Below are 26,347 nucleotides of genomic sequence, written 5' to 3'. Positions count from 1 at the left end.
TCGTTATCTGAACATGCAATTATCCTAGGCTTTAAACTGGTTTTGACTATCACTGCTACACCTCCTCCCCTCTTAACAGCTCTGTCGTTCTGAAGTAAACAGTAGCCAGGTATGTTGAAAGTCTTCGAAGGGATCAGATCATGAAGCCAGGTTTCAGTGAGAAGGCAAACATCAAATACGTCCGGGACAAGTTCTTTAAGTTCGTGGAAATGGGCAGACAATGAATGTACATTTAGATGAGCTATATGGAGACTTTAGGGAAAGAGGAAACTTTAGCTAGGAGCAGGTCACTAGTTGAGTGAGAAGGAAGGGGGGTAATTCCAGAAGGGGTCAGTGGACAGTTGTCACAAGGTCGTGTTCTGTTTGTGGAGAGTGGTGGGGTGAGTGAGGCCTTGAAAAGGATTGTGGCTGGGAACGAATGTCCGGTACTGTCAGAGGAGAGTAACTCATTAGTTCTCGTTGCCACCTTATGAAAAAATTAATAATTATGTGAACGAGATAACCTAACTAAAGTGAGTTAATCTAATTACCTTATGAAAAATTAATAATTATGTGAATGAAATAATCTAACTACAGTGAGCTAATCTAATTAAATTACACAAAGGTGGTATATTTAAATAAAATGAAATATAATAAATAGAGATCAGAACAGTCAAGTGAATTGTGTTGTGTTGTATTATTATTATTATTATTATTATTATTATTATTATTATTATTATTATTATTATTATTTGATTAAATACCTACTTACTTCCAATATTCACCAATATTATCTTAGATGAATTTCTAAAACGGGTTAGCACTCTCAAATCATGGCTTAAAAAAGATCGATTGTACGTAACTCCGACCTATAACTCCCGGTCATATTTAATCAGTAAACATCTGCATAAATGACAATAAATTAGACATAAATTTATTTCATGGCAAAAAATTATTAATTGTATTACTAAAACTTCTGCAGTCTCAGGTAAAATAACAATATCATTGGCAAATCTCAAGGTTTTGATTTCCTCTCCTTGGACTGTGATTCCCTTTCCAAATTCCTCTTTGATTTCCTTTACTGCCTGTTCTATGTAAACATTGAAAAGGAAGGGGGACAAACTGCAGCCTTGCCTCACTCCTTTCTGGATTGCTGATTCTTTTTCAAGCCTTCGATTCTTATCACTTTTTTTACAGATTGTAGATAATTCTTTGATCTTGATATCTGATCCCAATCATCTTCAGAATCTTAAATAGCTTGGTCCAATCAACATTATCGAATGCCTTTTCTAGATCTACGAATGCCATGTACGTGGACTTGTCCTTCTTGATTCGATCCTCTAAGATCAGACGTAAAGTCAGGATTGCTTCAGGTTTAGGAAAGGTTATTCCACTGAACCTCAACTTGTAGGATTCCAGCAAGTTATATCAGATATCTTGGATTCAGGAGGTCAAGTAGTGGGCTGTATCGTGATTGACTTTTCTAAAGCGTTTAATATGGTGGATTACGCGAGACTACAGGCAAAAATGAGTGCAATTGGACTAGACAAAAGAGTGACTAAATGGGTTGCTATATTTCTAGAAAATAGATCTCAGAGAATTAGAGCAGGCCTGTAATAATTAAGAGGGGAATTACTCAAGGCAGTATTATTGGACCTTTATGTTTTTTTATATATATAAATGACATGAGTAAAGAAGTGGAATCAAAGATAAGGCTTTTTGCAGATGATGTTATTCTGTGTAGAGAAATAAATAAGTAACAAGATAGTGAGCAACTACAAAATGACCTTGATAATGATGTGAGAAGGACAGCAGGCAATGGTATGATGATAAACAGGGTTAAAAGTCAGGTTATGAGTTTCACAAATAGGAAAAGTCCTCTCAGTTTTAGTTACAGCGTTGATGGAGTGAAAGTTCCTTATCACTGCATTGAGGTAATCACATAAATGAGATTGTAAATAAAGGGTACAGATCTCTTAAATGGTTATGAGGGTGTTAAGCAGTTGTAGTAAGGATATAAAGAGAGGACATATAAGTCTCTGGTAAGACCCCAACTAGAGTAAGGTCCGGTGTATGGGACCCTCACCAGGATTACGTGATTCAAAAACTGGAGAAAATTCAAAGAAAAGCAGCTCGATTTATTCTGGGTGATTTCCGACAAAAGAGTACGGAAGTGTTACAAAAATGTTGCAAAGTTTGGGCTTGGAAGACTTGGGAGAAAGGAGACAAGCTGTTCTACTAAGTTGTATATTTTCAGCTGTCTGTGGGGAGATGGCGTAGTATAACAATAGTAGAAGAATAAGTTTGAGTGGTGTCTTTAAAAGTAGGAAAGATCACAATATGAAGATTAAGTTGGAATTCAAAAGGACAAACTGGGGCAAATATTAATTTATAGGAAGGGGAGTTAGGAATTGGAATAACTTACCAAGGGAGATGTTCAATAAATTTCCATTTTCTTTGAAATCATATAAGAATAGGCTAGGAAAACAACAGATAGGGAATCTGCCATCTGGGTGACTTCCCAAATGCAGATCAGTAGTGAATGAGTGATTGAATGCACTGATCGAATACAGGTACAGTACTCTTAAACATGTGCCATGCGCTACACCTCCACGAGTACTTGCAGTTGAAAGCGGAGGGATCGGTGGTGCACTCTACCACTACCACCAGATTACTGAGCGGTGTTACTTGCCCTGGTCCCAGCCCTATCCCTAACCTTAAATATATATACCAGTATAATTAGAAATGGCAAGTACAGAGAACTTGAAACAGAGAGTTATGGAATTAGACCCAAACTACTTTTGTTCTGGACCTAAAAACTAAGGCCTTCTTCCAGGGAGCTCTTATTTGTTTGTTATTTTGTCACTTATTTTCATTTCATTATAATGAAAGTAATAGTAAAGCTAATTATTATTGTTAACTAGCCCATCATACCTTACCCAAGATGTCCTGTTGAGGCAGCCATTTGGCTATCATCACATTTGCTGGCTGACCAGGAAGGGAATCTGACTCCCATTTCCATATCACTCGTTGAGGTATTTCGGAAAATACTTCCAAGATAGCAGCAATTTTAGTTTTTGATAGTTCGTCACTCCTTACATTGGATCCCATACTAAAGTAGATGACTCCTTCCTTGGCTTCATCTATAAATTGTTTAATTTTCTACAGGCATGAAAGGAAACACAATTATTTAGGTACTGGTAACTTAAATATATGGAACATTTCAATAGTGAAAAATTAATACAGAAAATGTGACATTAACTTAGGTAATACACTGACATATTACTTTTTGGCTTAATATAGTTTTGAATGAACCTGGTATGGACAAAATATACTGATTAACCACTTAAAAACATGCAACACACTCTGTACACTTCAATCAAGTATGTAAACATCTATGAACAGAACAAGGACAATTTCTAAATATTTAGCTCCACCATCAGCTGTTGCAGTTAGCTTAGGTGTCACTGAAGGGACATTCTAGGAATATGAAGAGTAAAATATTTTCCTGTTGCTTTCCTCAGTGAGCCAGAAGATGATAATACATATCATTCTGCTGAGCTCACTGAAGTGAACACATTAGCCGATCCTACGATTGACACTTTCACGCCATTCTTAACAGGGACTGGCTGAATAAGGAATGACATTACTAGCATTACTCAAACCTCAGTCACTCCTTATTGTCAAAGTCAAGGATGAGACTGAGACAGGTCAATTAATGCAACAATTTTCTTATTACCCATACCAGAAGAGAGGAATAGATATGGGCTTATAATTCATAATCTCTGACTACTACTCATGATTCATAACCAAAACCTGTAGTTCACATGAGGTACTTCATCACTTGAATGCCACATTTTCTAGATGGGTACCATCTCCAAGAGTTTTCTCTGGCTCTTGTAGTCATACTCTCCATATTGGCTGAAATGTCCACTATTGTCAGGAGGAAATTTTCTTCAAGTTCAGTTATCATTTGGAGTCTTGTGACGTACATACTTTCCTCTAAGTAAACCTACGGAGAGTGTTAGGTCTGATGATCTGGATGGCCAACTGAATCATCAAATGTGGACACGAGTTGCCAGGGAATAGTTGTCCAAATGTTGTCGTTGGCACTAATGTAAAGATTAAAAAGTACCAAAAGACAGAGAGGAGCTCTACCCAAATAGCACAAGAAGGTACTGGCTGATAGGCTCAAGAAATACTGGGAGCATGTCAAAGCTGTGAGAAGAACAAGTTCTAGATACTGAAATGAAATTGGTTATTATCATGCAGTCCATAGAGGCTAAACTTGATACCACTAGTGTTTACAGTGCACTATGTCTTCTGTTATAGGCTAGATGAGATTTGTTACTTTCATTGTCCTCAGTCTCATTCTTGGCTTTGACTGTATGAAAGTGACTAAGGTATGGGCGATGCTATTGATGCCATTGCAGCCAGTCCCTGTTAAGAATTGTGTGAAAATTTTACTCATAAATCATAAGGTCAATTGGTGCATGGATTTCTGTGACCTTGGCAGATTGATAAGTAACAGCAATGGCTGTCTTAGTGAGGAAAGCAATGGGAAACTACCTCATTCCTCTACAGTGACGCCTAGGTGATGTGTGATATCTGATGGCAGTGCTGTTGAGGATCAAACCAGCCTTTGGAATGAATAATCTACATACATACATACATACATACATACATACATACATACATACATACATACATACATACATACAAGAAAAATAATATTTGTAAATCTTTTCATGCTCATAATCTTTAAAGATAGCATGACGAAGCACCTATTTGTTAGCTTATTTTTAAAGGATGTGTTTATTAAACAGCATTTTGGATATGATAGGTAACTACTTTGTGTAATTAGTTAGTGTAGTGTTTCTTGGCCTATCAGACAGTGTAACATCATGCACCATAAAGCAATAGATAAATGTGCCACTTTAGTGCATGAGTTTGTTAATGCTCTTAATGCTTCTTAGCATGAAGTATGGAAAAGAGCTGTCCATTGTCACACAAACAGGTTATTCAAATTCGGGAAAAGGTAGTTAGATCCATACTTTGAGCTAGCTTTTGCCTGTGGCTTTGCACACATGGAAAAATAATTTTGTGCCAGTTATAGAACTGACAAACACTGGAATCTTTTGTCAGAATTCATTTAATATTTTTTTTTTTTCAGTACAGTAGTAATTTTGTAACATACTAGCCTCTGTTGATTTGTTGGTAGAAGTGAGAATACCAAAGCACAACTTCTGTTGTTAACAAGAAACCATCAAAGTCAACTTTTTGGTCACATAGTGATGTATAAGTGATGACTGATGAGATATGTAGAGTGAACGCATGCATGGTATCTGTTGCCCATGAGAGATGTCCCCAAACTCTTTGTTGTTTCTTTATGGTCAAGGGATGATATTTACGAAGTTAAACGTGTAATTTCTCAGCTCATACTTGACAGACTGAGATAAAACAAAGTGCAGAAAATTCTTAATATTGCTGCTGGTACTTTCAGTATTATCAAGTTTGATTAAAAATGGATTAGTAGGTTTTGTGTTTATTCAATTTAAACAGAATGATGGATTACATGTCCACATTGTGTGTAGCTTACTATCAACCATCTCAAAATCATGGAAAAACAAATATTCGAGCAGATGCTATATTCTAGTACTGTACAATTAGGCTGACCAGATATTCTCCTTTCACAATATGTGTCCTCCTGAAATTTACGAGTACAGTAGGATGCCCAAATATCTTCCTCTGCAGACTGTAAACTTCATACTTCCCTCTTATTCCTAACACAGCAAAAGAATGAGACCTGATCTGTATAATCACTGCTAGTCTGTACAAAATACCACCAACTGATTGTGTTATATGGTCTTTGGTCATAGAGTAGTGGTGGTGATTATTATTTAAGGAGGAAGTAGAACTGGGCAACTACCTGTTATTAACACTGGTACTCAGAAGGAAAATGGAAGAGATACAAAACTTCAGAGAATAAAGGTATTGGCAAAAGAAAGGAAAGAGCCACAAAAAATGCAAGAAATGAAAGACTCCCTAGGCTTTGCAAACCTAATACCATCAGGGTTGGAAAAGAACAAGAGCTGACCAAGGTAGGTTAAATAGGGAAGATGAAGGCAAAGAGCCTGACACAAGTCAGAGAAGCAATGCTGGACTCAGGTAGAGGACCCATTGCTGTCAACCCACACTTCCAAGATAAAGGCCCCCGGGTTGCCTTTTATGACTGGCAGGGGAAACTGTGGATGTATTCTACTTCCACCCTCCCCCGCAACATAGAGACTAAGAATTTTCGTCGGGTAGTTACCATGGCATGCTCACTACATGCAGTCTGTAACCATCAACAGGATTAAATGTGCATTTTATGCTAAACAAGAGAAAACAATATTTAAACAGGAAAGTAGGAATATATTCATTATCAAAAAGACAAATTCAGACAGTGATGTCTAGTGTGAAATTTCAGTGTTGGCACATGGTGATGCTACTTAGCATAACAAAACATTTGGCATTACCATGCCATAAATCTGCTGAAATAAGTGTGAGTTCTTTGAAAGTGAGGATCTAATTCTTTAAAAGTACTGCACTAACATCCAGAGATATTGAAATCTCTGTACATGAGGGAGTGTGGGCCTATCAAATATTAAAGAAAATCACAGTGTCCATGGAAATGGCTGCTCCTCAAAACAAATATTAGCATGTTTTGAACCAAAATGTTCATGCATCCATACTAAATGCAAGGCTGGTTTTACAGAAGTGTTTGAACCTTTTACTACACAAGAAGTAAAGCAGCAATTAGGAGAGGCACATTGCTTTTTCGGCTTGGTTAGCCCTTTTAAGCCCAAATTATTATTTTAAATGGAACGCTGATGCCATTTGTTGATTTCTTTCATTTGACACCAAACATATTATTATTTGCAAATGTTGTCACTGTATGTACATTTAGGTAAAACTATAAGCATGTTCCCATTTGGAAACAATTTGATTGAACAGGTGGGGTTAGTTCTTAACAGTATTCATGTACGAGATTTATAACTGTAGAATAGAAAAAAAGCCCTATGTTATTTTTCTTTTCTAGTGGCTTTACGTCGCACCGACACAGATAGGTCTTATGGCGATGATGGGATAGGAAAGGCCTAGGAGTTGGAAGTACTGTCCCCGTTAAAATTGGCGATATTACGAATATTTTAACAAGTGGAAAGCAAAAGTTTTATTGTCTGCTTAAAACCGCAGCACGTCATCTGGGAAGTAGTGGCGAGCCGAGAACGAGTTTTTTTTTGTCGTTCAGAGGGGTGAGATACACCGCGAGACTATGCCAAGGTCAGATCGAACCACGTGACTGCCTTCGCACGCGCACAACCCAGCTTGTTTCTGGAATAGTCTGCGCAAATTAAAGGAGACCATCAGCCAATTGCCTTTCTCGCTGAAGAACACGCCTCCCTGGCTAATTAGATAAAAGGCCTTGCTTCGAGTGAATCGCTCTCTTGTTCTCTTGTTCTAGAGCTCTCTGAATATATTCTTCGCTGTGTGAGACATCACGTTACCGGACCACGTGGAAAGAAAATTTTCAAGTCAAGTCGACGCCCGTTCTACCAGAATTTAGTCTGATAATTAGTGAATTCTGTGGAATAAAAACGCCTAGGAGCCAAGTTAAGTGTGACAGTGTAGACGAGCTGTTTATATTCTGCGTGTGCTTGTGCAAAATACTTAATTTTGTCATCTCAGTTACAGCTTGTGACCAGCAATCTACGGAAGACGTCTTAGAATTGAACATCTCAAGATGAAGAATTCCGCAACCACCGGCAACGCAATTTCATCGAGGAACACCTGTTGCAGAGCCTCCATGGAGCTGTAAAAATGTAAGGCGTCTCTGGTAATTGGAAGGAGACTGGCCGGAGTATGCTGAAATAACTGAATGTCGACGGGAATCGAACTTCACAAAACTTGAGTACCTTTTAATTTAATTTATCTGTCTTACCTTTTGTACAACTAGAGGTCTTTCTTCTTAAGTCGTAGATCTATTAGATTGCTGTAGTTAGAAATATTTCATTTTTCCTACTTCTTAAGGTGTCGTGGTAGACTAGGTACGTGTGAATGAAATTTTGGAATCTATTAGAGTAGACATGTAGGTTGTCTTTGAATGATTTCACATGCTTAAGGAGCTTTATGTTTAATAATCACTGACCACACGATAAATCTACTTTCCTTGTAATATTGAAAGCTACCGGACGGAAAATTTGCGTGTACATTTTGAGTGAATAGGGTCGAACCTAGTGTCTTTTAAGATCACTTGTTGTTTTTATGATGAAGTCATCTAATTTTACGATATTCCATGAGGATCAGTAGATGTAATAATCACTTAAATAATAATAATATTGACTAAAGATCGGGTAAAACAGAAGTAAACGCTCGTGAGCCATAAAACTACTGTAGAGTTCCTAAATGTGTGATGGAATGTGCTCTGTTCATGAAGGGTCTGGAATATGGCCTATCCTGAGGGATATTTGTTGTATAATTGAGCAATTGATGAATTAATGGTGATATTTGATTTATTCTTGTGTATTGGGAGCGCAAGATGGATTATAATTATTGGAGCACGTGTTGCGAGTGTATTTCACAAGTAGGAAGTAAAAATATGACAAGTAAGGCTCACGCTTGCGGTAAATTCAACCTGTAGCCCACATGATGGTAGTGCTTATGGATTTTACTAGAATCTTCCATTATAATTTCATGAATTAGATGATCTTGCGTTGATATGTGAAATGTGTTTCTATCAAGTGATACCCATGACTTCGATCACTAGCCACCATTAATGTAGGAGAATTTCAGTACACGGATTATTTCTGCTAGACATTACGCGTCCCGACCACCAATAAAAATCATGAATAAATTTGCCAAATCAGGATTCGATGTAAATAGTGTACATAAAAACGTGTTTCCCTAGTGTGTGTGTGTGTGTGTGTGTGTGTAAATGTGTATATTTCTATTGTGCCATGTTGATTTCATTTAATTTTGATCTGGTCACGCACTTGCAGTGACGCAGATCATACTCATCGTTGTGTGTCGCCTTAAGAAATAATTTCATGCCCTTAAGGGAAAGTTTAATTAAGTTAAGTCAAGGAAGACTAGGAAGGAATTTATTTTCTTAATTAGCGAGATTTAAAAGGAAAGATCATCTCGTTACTTTATGAAGGCACTCGATTTGTAAATAAATTTTATTTAACTAGCTCACACGTTGGTAATGTAAATTTCTAAAAATCTGAAATACTTTAAGATTAATTTGAATAGAAATGAAATGCAAAGATCAGAGGTAGAAATTCGTTAGCCGCATGATTACTTTGAAACATTGTGAAAATAAGTCATTAATAATTAATTAAAAATCATTACTCTGAAATGCTAATGACGATCATTAGGTAAATGATGCAGTGGAGAATTAATAAGAACACGATCATGTGACTATGAAACAGGTTAATTGGATGATAAGAAAATAATAATAATAATAATAATAATCAGAATAATGATTAATTAATTTTTGAGAATTTTGGAAACAATTTTCATTTCTACTGAAGTTCATGTTAGTGTCATTGACCAATATTAAATACTGTAAATGACAAATTCAGTTGCATACATCTTAAAACCACGTGTTGAGACTACTTTAAATTGGTAAAGCTTTGAACACACGTTAATTTATTTAATTCTTTCAGTCAAATGTTTGGTTTGAAAAGGCAAGTGGCCTAATTACTTCTGTGGTTTCATTACAGCACAGTAAGGCTGGAGATATGAACACGCATCACTCTAAATCGAGGAAGAAATCCAATATTATGAAAGTTCTCTGTTGTATTAGAAAGAAACTAGCAAGAATATTTCATTTGTTTGTCTGCTTATGTGAATAAATGTCAGAGTGTTGTTTTAATATTTCTTTTTATCCTGCTTGGTCATCAATCCTTAACAACCCTTAAATGCCTCTAGAAAGTGATAGCCAACGATCGAACGGTCCACCTTGGGATTCCTCGCTCGATGGCTGGGCTTAGCTCGGGAAAAATGGGGGCAGTACTGTAGGCGGCTGTGGCCTTAATTAGGGTACAACCCCAGCATTTGCCTGGTGTGAAAATGGGAAACCACGGAAAACCATCTTCAGGGCTGCTGACAGTGGATTTTGAACCCCCTATCTCCCGGATGCAAGCTCACAGCTGCGCACTCCTAACCACACTGCCAACTCGCCCGGTATTTTAATGTTAGTTTTGCAGAAAATATATGTGCATTGTAACTAAATTACATTAAAAATTTCTGAATTAAGGAATGACTGAACTTCCATTTTTTCTCTCTGATTAGTGTTATATAGAGGATGGTTGCCTAGTTGTACTTCCTCTTAAAACAATAATCACCACCACCACTTTGAGTAATAATGTAACATAAATTAATATTGAAACTTGCTACATTTCTATGAAAACAATATAATGAAGAGTCAAAAGGTAATTCACATTTACCACGTACCAAACTCACATTATTTTGTATTGTGCACAATATACAGAGTTCAAGTTCTTTTGGTTGCTTATTTTCTATTTAAGAAAGCAAGAAATTGTAGCACAGTTTTGCATTTGTTGCAAATCAACTGTTTTTTTTTTTTTTTTTTTGTACTGCCCACACTGAGATTGTTTCTTATTAGTGACAATCAAATGATTCTTACCATCAAAACTGATGAAATCCATGTCTCTCTTATCTACAGCTCTCACAATGGTCAAAGTCCTACCAATAGATGCACACTGGAGGTATCTCTGTAGGTAGCTTAAAATACTATGGTGGTGAAAACACTCCACTTAATGGACAGTTATTTGATGAGAAATGAAGGTATCAGCCTAAAAAAGATAAGGGCTACGAAGGGCGTGAAAATGAAAGACTCCCTAGGCCTGCTGCGTAATACTGTTGGGGGTCAGAAAATAATAAGAGTTGACCAAGGGAGGTCAGATAGTATAGAATAGGATAGATGAAAGTGAGGAGGCTAGCACAAGTAAGGACTCAGCTAAGGACCCAGTGCTTGCCAACCCATGCTCCCAAGTTCAGAGCCACCCGGGGCACATTTTAGTCGCCTCTTATGACAGGCAGGGGATACCTTGGGTGTTATTCTACCGCCCTCACCCACAGCGGAATGACTATGACAAAGGAATTCATGAATTTAGACTTTTGTTGCTTAGTCCTTCTCATTGCTGACATGGAAATATTGCTCACTCATGTTAACTAGTGATGATTTTTGTCATGATTACCTTAAGGTGTAAAAACACATGGTCATCTGTACATATCAACAAGGAGAATTGTGAAGATGATTATAAAAATACCATTGGACTGAGCCAGGATAGAACCTGCCACGTTGCGGTCAGAAGGCCAGCGCCTCAACCGTCTGAGCCATTCGGCCTGGCACAGTTACTTTTGCTTCACTTGAATTGAAATTTTGCCATCCTGTTTTTCATTGAATAATAATAATTATAATAATGTTATTGGCTTTATGTTCCACAAACTACACTTTTACAGTTTTCAGAGACACTACGGTGCCAGAATTTAGTCCCATAGGAGTTCTTTTACGTGTCAGTAAATTTACCGATACGAGGCTGACGTATTTGAACACCTTCAAATACCATCGGTCTGAGCCAGGATTGATACTGCCAAGTTGGGGTCAGAAGGCCAGCGCCTCAACCGTCTGAGCCACTCAGCCCAGCATTTTTCAAGGAAGCAAATTGTTGGTAATATTGTGGGTTGTCTGGTATGGCGTGGAAAATAAATTACCCAACAAGTTGGCCGTGCGGTTAGGGTCGTCTAGGTGTGAGCTTGCATTCGGGGTATAGTGGGTTCGAACACCACTGTTGGAAGCCCCAACGATGGTATTCCGCGGTTTCCCATTTTCACACCAGGCAAATGCTGTGGCTGATCCTTAATTGCCACGGTCACTTCCTTCCTACCGGACGAGTTGGCCATGCTGTTAGGGGCGTGCAGCTGTGAGCTTGCATCCGGGAGATAGTGGGTTCGAACCTCTCTGTCGGCAGTCCTGAAGATGGTTTTCCATGGTTTGTCATATTCACACCAGGCAAATGTTGGGGTTGTACCTTAATTAAGGCCACGGCCACTTCCTTCCCATTCCTAAGCCTTTCCTGTCCCATCGTCGCCATGAAACCTATCTGTGTTGGTGCGACGTAAAGCAAGTAGCAAAAAGCAAGCTTCCTTTCAACTCCTAGCCCTTTCCTATCACACCTAGAAGGATTGCCCCAATTATGTTTAAGTACCTTGCTTTAGCACTTCGAGACCGTTGACATCGAGATTGATTTTACTTATGTTCACTACAGGTTGGTGAAATTTGTTTGGTTTTATGCTCTTTGGTGTATGATGTTTGCTAAGTGTTGTATTTGAAAGAGCATTCCATTTTTTGTCAAGCGTGTTTTGTTTCTTTAACAAAGTATGATTAAGTTTGTTAGTGACGTGTAATTGAAAGGATCTCCATTCGAGGGGGCAAAGAAGAGTGGAACTTCTGAATGAGTTTCATATAGTTTGTGGTTCAAAAAAGATTTCTTTTTATAGAGGAATTTTATTTCGTTTTTAATCCAAATTTGATCGGTTCTAAGCAGAGTCGCACAAGTTTTCGCTGTGTTCCTATGAGTTTCCCTGGTGATTTAAAAAAATTGGGGGTTAAGTTATTGATCAAGCTTTTTTTTAAAAAAATGTGCCTTGCCCCAATTAGGCAACCTTTATTTTGAGATTACAATAAAGTTTGCCTTTCTTGCCTGCCTGGATGGCATTTCCATTACAAGATATTAGTTGTTATGTACTGAATAGAAGGACATATTATAGTTTCCTTTGTAAAGTGAAAACTGTCAATGCAGAATTATTCGAATATCTTGTACTGCATTTCCTTGGATTTCTTCCAGTTCTTGACTCAAGTAATTCTGGTGGGGGTCCCATAAAATGGAACCTTTCTCTAGTTGGGGTCTTACCAGAGACTTATATGTTCCTTCCTTTACATCCTTACTGTAAACCCTAAATACCCTCATAACCATGTGCAGAGATCTGTACCCTTTATTTACAATCTCATTTATGTGATTACACAAATGAAGATATATCCTTATATTAACACCTAGGTACTTACAATGATTCCCATAAGGAACTTTCACCCCATCAATGCAGTAATTAAAACTGAGAGGACTTGAAATTCACAACCTGAATTTTAACCCCGTTTATCACTATACCGTTGCCTACTGTCCATTTCATAACATTGTCGAGATCATTTGGCAGTTGCTCACGATCTTGTACCTTATTCCTCTCTTAATTATTACAGGGTCAGATAAAGCTTCACCTACTCTAAATGTCTGCGATTTATTTTCTAGAAATATAGCCACCCATTCAGTCACTTTTTTGTCTAGTCCAATTGCAATCATTTTTGCCAGTAGTGTCGCATGATCCACCCTAACAAATTCCTTAGAGAGGACAATCGCGATACAGTCCATTTGACCTACTGAATCCAAGATATCTGCTATATCTGGATGGTATCCTACAAGTTGAGCTTCAGAAGAATAACCTTTTTAAACACGAACTCTCTTCTATCAAACCAGTTATTAATTTTGCACACATGTCTAGTATAATCTGAAAGAATGATTTCCCAAAGCTTACATGCAATGCATGTCAAACAGACTGGCCTGTAATTTTCAGCTCTATATCTATCATTCCTTCCTTTATACACAGAGGCTACTACAGCAACTCTCCATTCATTTGGTATAGCTCCTACATGCAAACAATAATCAAATACGTACCTACTTCAGATATGGTACTACTTGTATATTGCAACCCATTGTCTTTAATATATCCCTAGAAATCTTATCAATTCCAGCTGCTCTTCTAGTTTTCCACTTTTGTGTCTCATTGTAAATGTCGTTATCATAGGTAAATTTTAATACTTCTTTAGTATTAGTCACCTCCTCTATCTGGGCATTAACCTTGTAACCTACAATCTTTACATACTGCTGACTAAATACTTCTACCTTTTGAAAATCCTTGCATACACACTCCCCTTGCTCATTAATGATTCATAGAATGTCCTTCTTGGAACCTTTTTATGCCTTTAATTATGTATACATTCCCTTCTATTTTTCACTAAACTTTGCATAACTGCCAGTTATGATGGCCATCATGTTATCATTAGTTGACCTCTTTGCTAGATTCAATTTCCTAGGAAGTTCCTTCAAGTTCTCCTTATTTCCATAGCCGTTTCTAACTCTATTTCTTTCCAACCTTACTAGAAAAGCAATCAAAATCATTATTATCGTCATCACCACTGTTCTCATTCGTATTAAGAAATCAGGTGGTGAATGAATTATTGTACCTTCTAAGATACTACCACCCTCTGCCAAAATCTGTGCTACTTCATGCAAACCTGAGCCTGGAGAGGTAACAAAACAACTGACATAACACCTTCCTACTGTTGCATATTGTTGCCAAATGGAAATGTACAAATTCTAACTGGTTTTAATTACACACTATGAACAATGTTGAAACATTACATTTATTTGATAATTTTACAAAGTATCCATTCACTAAAATTATTTTTATAAAGAAGCAAGTTTCAACACAGTGTATTAAGATTATAGCCTACATATCACTGTAAGACATGTGGACTGTAAATAGGCTTGCTTCCAACTCAGTAACTTGAACCACAATGGACAGTGGAGGGAAGTATATACATCTGTTTATTCAGCACAATCAATGCTAAAATACATACGACAAACAAACCCCATGACACTACAGCCCTGAAGGACCTTGGTCTACCAGGCGACCACCGCTCAGCCCGAAGACCTGCAGATTACAAGGTGACACATGGTTACTGCAATGAATCCTCTCGACTGTTATTTTTTTTTCTTAACCAGGTCGTCATCTCACTGTCAGATACAGTAGCTCCTCAATTGTAATAATAAAAGTTAAGTAGACCTCGAATTAACCCTCAGGTCCAGGTAAAAATCCCTGATCTGTTTGGGAATCAAACCCAGGGTCTCTGGGTGAGAGGCAGGTACGCTACCCCTAGACGACTGGGCCAGCGCTAAAACACATAACAATGAAAGTTCCTGCAAGTCAATCATTTAAGTCTCCTATCAGCCCTTTTACATAACATACAGAATATCTTGATCATAGCCATGGGACATTACATGGAATCTGAACTACAATTTAGGAACAGGGCTTTTTAATTAAAATACAGGATTCAAACCAAGACTGCCTTAGAAGCCACTGATGTTATAACTCAGATACCATGTCCCAGAATATAGAATATCAAACCAATTGTCCTTACTTTCTTACCTGTGGTAGTGGGCTAGTTGATTGTTGTAAATGTAATCCTGTGATCGGCACCACATTAGGCAGAAGTGGCCGAGGATAATCCAAGGACCAATGGTTGTAAACGAGGAGGAGACTCTTATTCCTCTCGGTCTCAGCTACTGGAGGAGGTGCTGAGCCGAAGTACTTCCTCATGACCTTTTCTTGTGCTGGTATCACTTCGTAGTTCCAGTAATAGTTCATCCACAATTTAGACAAAGTGCTGTACATTCTCTCCCAGAAAGTCATGTGGTCCGAGAATGGGTTAGCCCAGTCAGGACTGAATGCTGGATGATCAGGATTTCCAATCGCCCACAGGGTAGGGCTGAGAGATCCCAAGGAGAAGACACCGACAAGAGGTGGGGATCCCATTTTGTGATAAAGACCATAGTAGCACTGGTACGCATGAGGCTCATAAATCACCATATCAAACATCTCGTTGTTGGTCCTATAACAGATAAAAGTTAACTTAAGTTCTTAAGTTCTCTGTTGTGTAGTTAAGAAAGGGAATACTGGAATCTTTTCAAAGATTAACATAAACTTTTAAGGAGCAGTCAAGTGAAACTTGCCCAGGTCTATTTATTGATAAAACCAACAAGGTGAAATGGGGTAAGTGTAAACTAGGTAAATATTTAATTTCCATCATAATATCTAGTACTGCCATATATCATAGCAATTACTCTACTATAAGGTTGATAACTTGCAGCAAATATGGCAGTTGATTTCCAAGTCTAATTTATATATATTTTCAAATAGAGGCGTCTAGCCACACTTGCAGATGATCGCATGGATCCGGAAGACAATACTGATATATATTTTCATTGGAAAAAATGTACTTTATAAACATTGATAAGGTATCGATCCTGAAATGTCGAAATATTAAAAAGAAAACAAAAACTGAATGACAGCCAACAAAAATACAAATGTATAGATAAAATGGACAAAGGATCCTTCAGAACCATAAGGGATAGATAACGTAGATCATACACTGTTAATCCCAGCTTCTTGCGGAAAGAGCTTGTATCCTTAAAGCAGTTTCCTCTGGCTTCAAAGAGAAGACCCTTCACTTCCCGTGTATATCCAATAGTATTATAGCTCTCATTTAAGCGAGGAATACATGGGCAACAAGCAACTTTCTCCTCCTCGTCCACCAGTGATTCCTGCTATGTGCTCTTCTCAAAGCATACTGTGGGATCTAATAGAAGACAGTTCTTTTCCTTGAGGCTGACAGCAATAATATCCTCATGCTTATTTGAACCATCTGCCGTGATACAATGCACTTCATCATACACTTCTCATTTCGCTGTCCATAGAGCGAAGAAATATGTAATCTCAGTTGTCTACCTTGGTCAGTACCTTAAATATTGAACCATAATTGCCTTGATGAGAATGTTGATTAAAAACATGTTAGAGATGTGTGTTTCAGACCTATTGGGCCTACTTCAGCATTGAATAATAATAATAATAATAATAATAATAATAATAATAATAATAATAATAATAATAATAATAATAATATGTTTATAGAAATGCTCTAGAAAACATCACACTAAAAGTCCATAAGAAAGGATATTGAAAGGTTTCAACTTTTTTGTAATAATCTTAGTTAATGCAGTAACAGCTGGAGTAGAGACAAATGAGAGCATCATTAAGAAAAGTTCCAGTATTTAAACAAAGATATACCTAACTGTTTATTTTGAAATATTTCAGTGTGATTTGATAGAATCTGATGTTCCTTCAAGAACAAAACATGTCTTCTATTTTAATTGTGTTGTTTCTTTTTCAGGTGTAATACTGTTACTGTATGGTTTGTCTTTCAGGTACTCATGGTTTATAAATTTATTTAAACAAAGGTAGTTTCAGCAGATTGAAGAGCCTAACAGTTATAAAAAGAATCAAAAATCAAAACCAAAAATCATAAAGAAAAGGTCTTTTTGAAAAGTATCAATAGCATCAGAAATACCATGCAGTAGAAAAGTAAGGAATTCGACAATTAGAAAGAAATGATATTAAAAACAATATGTCTTCATTGTCAACACACAAAACAAAAGAAACTTAGCAAAAACATGAAACTGGTAGACTGCCAAGCAGGTCAGCTGTTGATCGCAGCAAGGTGGAGGAAGAGGAAATCGCGAGAGGGAGAACTTTTATGAAATGATGGAAGAGTTGTGACTTAATGTTTTATCAAGAAGGATTATTAATGTCTCGAAAAAAATGTTAGTATGCTGAGCAATTTCACTTACATTGAAAATGGGATTAATCCTTTGATCTAAATAGATGAAAATAATTTTATAGATACTCAGAAATTTGTCTCTCTTCTTGCCATCTTTAACTCTCTTTAAATATCCCACTATAATACGCTCAATTCATGGTTTGCATTTACAAGACGAAATAATTTGCACATCCCTACTTTCTGATATATTCTACAGTTTCATAGTAATAATGTCTATGGGCCTAATAAATTATCATCATTGACAAATATAATCTGTAACTATATTATCGAGGTTATACATCCTGTACTATGGCTGCAAATGACACCAATAAGAGTACCACTCATAACAAAACACAATGTCAATTTTGCGGGCAAATGTATAAAGGCCTTACGATACATATAAGTAAATCACACCCAGAGCAATACAGAGCTTGCTTGTTGAATCCATCTATGACTACACCTAGCCAGTCTAAAATTCCACCTTCAGATCCTATTCCTATTTCTAGTAAAAATGGTCAGTCAACGAAGTTGGAAATAACCTCTGATCAAAGAGAGCAAAAAAATAAACCTTACCACGACGAACTGAGTAAATGGCTAGATATCTTTCAACATGAACTGAGTGATGCTGAATTCAATGAACAAGTCACTAATTTTGTAAACTTCCTTGCCACAGCTACAGACCTACTGCCAGGTCCAAAGAGTCCAGTTACTAGATATATTGAAGCTCGTAAACGTGGCACTTACAAAAATAACAACCGACAGTATAAAACCTCCAGTAACCCACAGAGATCCTCTAAGAATGATCGTGAACGTCGGAAGGCTAAATTCGAGTATGAAGTGACTCAATATGAATATTTTTACCAAAGGAGGAAAGCAATTAGAAAAATTTTAAGTGGCAAAAGAACTAATAATTTGAAACTAGAGAAAGATGTTGTTGAAGGATATTTTAGGAACAGATTTGAAACTCCTAATGATTGCATGAGAGACTCCTATATCGATTATACAAATGAAACCTTAGATGATACAATTTCAATATCTCAAGAGTTAATTTTCTCTATTATCAAGAGCATAGCAATTGACACTAGCCCAGGTCCGGATAAGGTTTTATTGAAATCTGTTTATGATCCACTTGCTGCTAATATTTTAGCCCATATCATCAGAAGAATATTTGAAAGTGGGCTCATTCCTGAGGTTCTTAAGGCAGCGAGAACTGTTCTTATACATAAAGGCGGTGAAGAGAATGCTCTGTCCAAATGGAGACCGATTAGTATTTGCTCCATTATTCGGCGCATATTAAGTAAGATCCTTGATAAAATTGTAAGGGAATACATCCCTTTGAACCAGTTCCAAAGAGGTTTTGTCATGACCCCTGGCTCTTTCATTAACGTGAATATTGTTGATGGCATTTTACGAACAGCTGTAATGAAAAAGATTTCAGGCTGCGTAGTATTCCTCGACATCAGCAAAGCGTTCGATAGTATTGGACACAATCACTTAAAGGTGACAATAGAGAACTCTATACTACCCATATCCATTAAGAAGTTACTAGTCAACCTTCTCACAGAAAACACAACACAAGTTCAAACTGCTCGTGGTCATACAGATAAGATAAACATCAAATGTGGAGTGATGCAATGAGATCCCATTTCACCTTTCTTATTTAACTGGGGTATAAACCACATCCTTGATGAACTCACAGACATCAAAGTATCAGAAATGTATGGTTTTCAATTGAGTCCTAACACTGTACCTTTAACATCCCTATGCTTTGCCGACGATCTGGTGATCATAGCTAAAGATCAAGCAGCAGCTTCAATCCTAGTCACTTCTGTCATAAATCTGCTTCAAGAAATAGGTTTGCATATAAATGCAGACAAATCAAATGCCATTATTATAGAAAATGGTAAACTTCATTCTGACGATATCGTGACGGTCTCTGGAAACATTAGAAGTATAAATGATAGTGAAGAAATAAAATATTTAGGGGCAACTTTCAGACAGACTTTAGTCTTCAATGAACATCAGGTACTTGAAAAATTGAAAGCTAACTTAGATCAGATTACCAGGACTCACTTACTCCAACCGCATCAAAAATTGACTGTAATAAATCAGTTTATTGGCCCTACACTGATATACCCCTTCCAGACTGTTTCGGTTGAGAAAATTCCCAAATCAAGTCTGTTAAAAGCCGACAACATGATCAGAAGCGCACTTAAAGAAATTCTACAACTTCCGAGTGACACACCGACAAGTATGATATATTCGAGCCACAAATGTAAAGGGTTAGCACTAATGCGCGCTACTTGGGAAGCGTACCTTCAACAGCTGAACATCAATCTTAAGCTAGAAGCTATGAATGATTCGCACGTAAATGCTGTTCGAAATTTCACAGCAATAAAAACTCGCTGCCTATCTGAACTACAACTCAATGAAGAGACATCAACGAAATCTGTTAGACAACTGCGCGATATACTTAGAACACGCGAATTTGAAGCTTGGTGTGCATATCCACAAAAAGGAAGAGGTGTTGAGTTATTTGCTCAAGTTCCTGCTGCTAATTCTTGGGTTACCGGAAGAGATGGTTTAACTTGTTTGGAATGGAGGGAGATGTTGAAGATGACAGCGATGGTTGCACCAGTACGTACTCTGCCGGGACATTCTACCAGCACAGGCCACTGCAGACACTGCAGTGAGTATGAAACTTTACCACATGTGCTGGGGAGTTGCCCTCAAGGAGAACTGCTTAGGATCAAACGCCATAACATCATCAGAAACCTGATTGCTAATGCTCTTCATCTCAAAAATCTAGAAGTGTACGAAGAAGTCCACTGCCTCGCCGAAGGAGGCAGCACTCGCAGGATTGATATTATAGCGATTGACAGACGGAGGAACGAAGCAGAAATTATTGATCCTACGGTACGCTTTGAATCTTCAGCCTCTCAGCCGACTGACATAGACAATGAGAAAAAGGATATCTATAATCCAACCATCCCTTTCTTTCTTGAGTCGTATAACCTTAAGAAAATTACGGTGACTGGACTTTTCTTTGGCGCGAGGGGAACAATTCCCAAATCTTTCGTCACATGGCGACAAAAATATAAACTAGCGAGAAGCCTACAAGATGAGATAGTCGTCTCACTCATCAAGTACTCCGTTTCGATTCTTTGTCACCATTTATATGGAGTTCATGCCATTTAACATGGTTAATTGTAACCTATCATTTTTTTAAACATTAATCTTTTTATCTTCCCTGAAAATTGTTATTGTGTATTATTCTGTGTCTTATGGCAAATCTAGGGTGTCCTGGATCAGACTAAATAAATAATAATCATTGTCAATGGATGCAAATTCATGACAGAAATCTGACATGTTCATTTGAAGCTGAAAATCGATTGCACTTTTTAGTATTAACATGTTCCTGATAATGGATATTGAAATTTCTACCAGTTTGTCAATGTAGCTTGAAGTGCAGTGTTGACACTTGAGTTTATAAACATATGAATTGATCTCAATTGAAATTTATGCTATTCTTGTTGACTGTAAATGTCTTATAAAAGATGTTGGAGTTAGTATTCTGAGTTTTGAAAGCTATGGTAAAATTTTGCTTTTTAAATAGTGTGGTGATATGAAAAATTAGTTTGTTATTATAGGTGAAAGTGAGTATTTCATTTTGCTTTTGTTTCCTTAGTAAGGGAAGTGGAGGACTTGGTTTTATTTTATGAATTCTTTCTTTCTTTCTTTCTTTCTTTCTTTCTTTCTTAATCCTTCCAACCTCCAGGGTTTTTTTTTTCCTTTGGGCTCAGCGAAGGAACCCACCTCTACCATCTCAAGGGCAGTGTCCTGGAGTGTCCGAATTTTGGTCGAGGATATATCTGGGGAGGAGGACCAGTATCTTGCCCAGGTGGCCACACCTGCTATGTTGAACAGAGGCCTTGTAGGGAGATGGGAATGAAGCGGCCGTGGTCTTAAGTTAGGCACCATCCTGGCATTTGCCTGGATGAGAAGTGGGAAACCACAGAAAACCACTTGGAGGATGACTGAGGAAGGAATCAAACCCATCTCTACTCAGTTGACCTCGTGAGGCTGAGTGAACCATTTCCAGAACCATACCACTTTTCAAATTTTGTGGCGGAGCCAGGAATTGACCCCGGGCCTCCAGGGATAGTATTTCTTTTAATATTTTCTTTCCAGGTATTTGCTTGTTGTACTGTTGTTGTTCTTGTAGGGTAATTATGTTCTTAACATTAATTTATTAACATTGTAATGTTGTTTGTGTCATCCTTAACATTCCTTTCCTCATATTCAACACTTTACACTTCTGCCATTTACAAAATACATGCAGGTTCCTCACATATGGTGCAAGTAGGAGCAAAAGATCTTCCTAGGTCAATGCCCCAAACAAATAGCATTGTTTTTAAAGAAAAAAGCTAGTAGTAAGCTCAACCTATAATACTGTAAGCCATAATCTTAAGCATTGGAAATACGTAAGTTGTGTGTGAAATTTTATACGATAATGCTGGATTTAGAAAGTTAAACTAGTTGTATTTCAAGTGATATCTTTTTCCGTGGAATCACTTGTTGTACTCCAGTTGTTGTTGGGTAGTTATTTTTGAAGTTTACTTTATTATCACTTGTAGTGTTAAGCTAGTAGTAAGCTCAACCTATAGTAGCCTACTGTAAGCTGTAGTGTTAAGTACAGGAAATACTTAAGTTGTGTGTGAATCTGTATATGATGATGCTGGATTTAGAAAATTAAACTAGTAGTATATCTTGTAATATTTGCTTTCCATGAAATTGCTTGTTGTACTCTTGTTGTTGAGGTAGCTGTTGGGTAATTATGTTTTAACCTTACTTTATTATAACTTGTAACCTTAAGCTCAACCTATAGTTTTGTAAGCCATAGTGCTAAATATTGGAAGTAATTAAGTTGTGTATGAAATTGTACATGATGCTGGAGTTAGAATGTTAAACTAGTATTATTTCTTGTAAAAAATTTTTCCATGGAATTGCCTTTTGTGCTCGAGTTGTTGTAGTTGTTGGGTAGTTATGTTTTAACTTTACTTTATTATCACCTGTAGTGTTAAGCTTTTTTTTTTTGTTTTTTTGCTAGGGGCTTTACGTCGCGCCGACACAGATAGGTCTTATGGCGACGATGGGATAGGAAAGGCCTAGGAGTTGGAAGGAAGCGGCCATGGCCTTAATTAAGGTACAGCTCCAGCATTTGCCTGGTGTGAAAATGGAAAACCACGGAAAACCATTTTCAGGGCTGCTGATAGTGGGATTCGAACCTACTATCTCCCGGATGCAAGCTCACAGCCGCGCGCCTCTACATGCACGGCCAACTCGCCCGGTGTAGTGTTAAGCTAGTAGTAAGTTCAACCTATAGTGTTGTAATTAGGATATGTCTGAATATTGTTTAAAAATTGTTGTAACTTAATGTATTGTAGTAACTTATTAGAATTTAGAGTGCTTATTCCATTATTTTGAATAGTCTTGCAAATTTCAAACTTTAATTGTAATTTCCATTTCTGTTTGTATTTAAAAATAACCTGTTGTAATTAGAATACATCTGAATGTAGTTTAAAATTATGGTATTGTAGTATATTGTAGTATCTGAACATAGTTTAAAATTATAATTATTGTACTATAGTATCTTATAAGAAATAAGTGTGTTTATTCTATCAGTGTGAAATATTACTGTAGTATAGTATCTGTAATATCAGTGATATATGTATTAACTCTACTCTCTTACTAGAATTCTGTTATAGTAATTAGGGTATATTTAACTGCAGTTTAGAATTGTGTAGGCCTAATGCTTGTGTATTACTTTCAGTTTTCAGTAATTAACAGCAATTTTCTTTCTGTTAGGGTGTTGTAGATAAGAAATTCATACAGCTAAGTAGTATTGTAGTGTAGTAGTAGCTTATATGAATTACCCTGTTGTTGTGTGATCTTTGTGAACTACCCTAGACAATATTTATTTCCTTTCATTTTTATTTTGCACAGAATAAATTATTTTATTTTTCCTTTTCTTCTCATTTTTCCGTAAAGAGCGACTAAGGAGTGCAAGTGTAGGAACTGTGGGTGTGGTCAGGCATTAAGGGGTACAAAGGAGGAGTTGGAGATTTTGAGGGAGATAATTAGCATTCTCTCATATGACAGGAAGGAAGTTGGCTGCCCTCAAAAAATGTACAGGATACAGTAAGTGTAAAACAAGGATGGGAAGGAAAGGGGGAATTGTAGAAGACAGGTGGCCTAATGTTTTAAGGGGAAGGAGATTGCAGGCTAAAGGCTCTATTCAGGATCAGAATTCAGGACATGTGTCTGTGAGAAATCAATACATTCAAATTGGTATGAGTCACTGCAAGTAGAACAACTGACGACAGATGAGGAACGGGGAGCTGTTGCTGAGAAGTGTGGAAGCAGGAGGAAAGGAAAATGTAGGAAAGGGAAATATGGAGTAGTGGATAGGAAAAGACGAGTGGAACAGTGTCATGGGAGGGAGAGAAAGGAGGAGGAAATAGCTTCTGCAGCAGTGAAGAGAAGATAGGGCTGACCAGGAGAGGAGGGGATCAAGTGTGGTGGGTAGAGTTGAGGCTCTGATCATGGGGGATTCCATGGTTAGACATCTGGGGAAAGTGTGTGGAGGAAAGGGAACCAGGGTAGAGTGTTATCCAGGAATGAGGTTGAGGCAGATGTTGGGGAAAGTCGAAGAGAAGGAAGAGGGAATTGAGAAGGTGGTAGTGTTTCACATTGGTACCAACAACGTAGCAGGTATAAGTACCAAAATAGTTGGGGATGTGTGGGATCTGATAAATGCAGCACGGGTGGAGTTTAAGGAAACAGAGATTGTTATCAGTGGAATACTGACTGGAAGGTGATTGGGGATGTAAATGAGACTTCGAGTGGGTATGTGAGATACTTGGAGTGAGATTTCTAGATCCTAATGCGTGGGTAGGAGATAGGGATCTGCGCTCAGATGGCCTTCACTTAAACTGCGGTGGTACATATAAGTTAGGACATTTGTTTAGAAGGTTATAGATAGGTACATTCTGGGAAACGGGGTGGCCTAGGGAGCAGTGATAAGGGTACTGTAAAAAGGAAGTCAAGTAGGGATGACATAAAAATGTTAGTGCTCAACTGTAGAAGTATTGTAATGAAAGGAACTGAATTCATTTAGTAGATATATACTTACCAGATGAAATGAAATGGCGTACAGCTTTTAGTGCCAGGAGTGTCCGAGGACATGTTGAGCTTGCCAGGTGCAGGTCTTTTGATTTGACTCTCATAGGCGACCTGCGCGTTGTGATGAAGATGAAATGATGATGAAGACGACCCATACACCCAGCCCTCGTGCCAGCAAAATTAACCAATGATGGTTAACCAAGCAGGAAATAGTATGAACATCTATCTGAATCTGAAGCTGAAACTTGCAAAAGTAAGCACAGTTTCTTTATACAGCTGAAGATGACTACTAAGTGGTCGAAACATGTTCTGCCTGAGGCAAAAAATAAAGTATCGATTAGGTGGTTCTTTATATTAACTTCTTGATTATACTCATCGATACGGTCATGAAATGGACGACTAGTAATATGTGGTACGGTATGTTCCAAGCTGTCAGTGGGGAGATGGCGTCCAAGTACATGAGTAGACGAATAAATTTGAGTGGTGTCTTTTAAATGTAGGAAAGATCACAATAAGAGGATAAAGTTGGAATTAAAGAGGATAAATTGGGACAAATATTCATTTATGGGAATGGGAGTTAGGGATTGGAATAACTTAGCAAGGGAGATATTAAATAAATTTCCAATTTTCTGGAAATCATTCAAGAAAAGGCTAGGAAAACAACTGATAGGGAATCTGCCACCTAGGCGACTGCCCTGAATGCAAATCCGTAGCGAATTTTTGATTGATTGTCAAGATAAATATTCAGTAAAAGGCCAGAAACAGCATAACCCATGAGAAGGACATATTGTTGATAAATAGTATTACAGAAAGAAATTTTTTTCAAAAAAAAAAAAAAAGAAAATCGCGAAATGTTTTCAATCTGACGAAAATTTAGGTTATTGGTGTGTTAGAATACATGTTCGTGATGCCAAAAGAATGAATGGAAAATGGAGTTTTAAACTAATAATTTTAGTATTATATCCCCTGCTGTTTAATCTGTACTCTCAGCATATATTCCGAGATGCCCTTCAATAGTTTATAAACTTAACCATTGTGGTTTGATTTTATATTGTTCCGTATTGACTGCAATCTCTATTCGGTTCCAATAAATATACCTTTGGTAATTACAATTCAACCTTGTCAATACTTATTTAATTGATTATTATCACCTCATACACCGTGCATGTTTCGGGGACTTTGTGCTCTTCCTCAGCAGTTTTTTCTCACTACCAAATATCTCTCGGACCTCTTTACTTATTTATGCACATCAAACACCAACGTTCTAAACATCTCTTAATAGGCATCTAATATGTGCCATAATTAAAATATAAATAGATCGTAAATGTCATAAAAGAACACTGAAACTACACTATTCTATTTACAAATGTCTATTAGTCCTCCTTGCCTATTACTTAAGAATACAATCAATCTGTTAGAATTAGTGTCTCATAACATTTCTGTAATATCTTCCATTTCAGAGATCACGTCTTTACTGCAACCTAAACTATAAGAAAGAAAAGCCTGTCTAAAAATCCATTCCTAATAGTATACCGGTATTCTAGTTTACTCTGAGAAATTTCCAGTTGACTTACGGAATACCATATGCCGTTATCCGTATATAAACATAATTAGCCTTGACCTTAGCAT

General features: G+C 37.3%; 1 protein-coding gene across 4 annotated transcripts in view; it reads right to left on the bottom strand.

Moving 5' to 3' along the window:
- The window catches only part of LOC137498893 (UDP-glycosyltransferase UGT5-like), a 361,857-nt gene that overhangs the window by 79,731 nt on the left and 255,779 nt on the right, over positions 1–26,347 (bottom strand). For all 4 annotated transcript variants that reach the window (XM_068226630.1, XM_068226631.1, XM_068226628.1 and 1 more), the window contains exons 4-5: positions 15,307–15,769; positions 2,919–3,141 (exon numbers count right to left, since the gene is read on the bottom strand). In XM_068226630.1, coding sequence (XP_068082731.1) covers positions 2,919–3,141; positions 15,307–15,769 — 686 coding nt within the window. The remainder of the gene's footprint in view (positions 1–2,918; positions 3,142–15,306; positions 15,770–26,347) is intronic.

Source organism: Anabrus simplex, chromosome 3, assembly GCF_040414725.1.
Source record: "Anabrus simplex isolate iqAnaSimp1 chromosome 3, ASM4041472v1, whole genome shotgun sequence".
Lineage (NCBI taxonomy): Eukaryota > Metazoa > Arthropoda > Insecta > Orthoptera > Tettigoniidae > Anabrus > Anabrus simplex.
The sequence above is the reverse complement of the archived record's forward strand: the minus strand, read 5'-3'. Positions and strand labels throughout refer to the sequence as shown.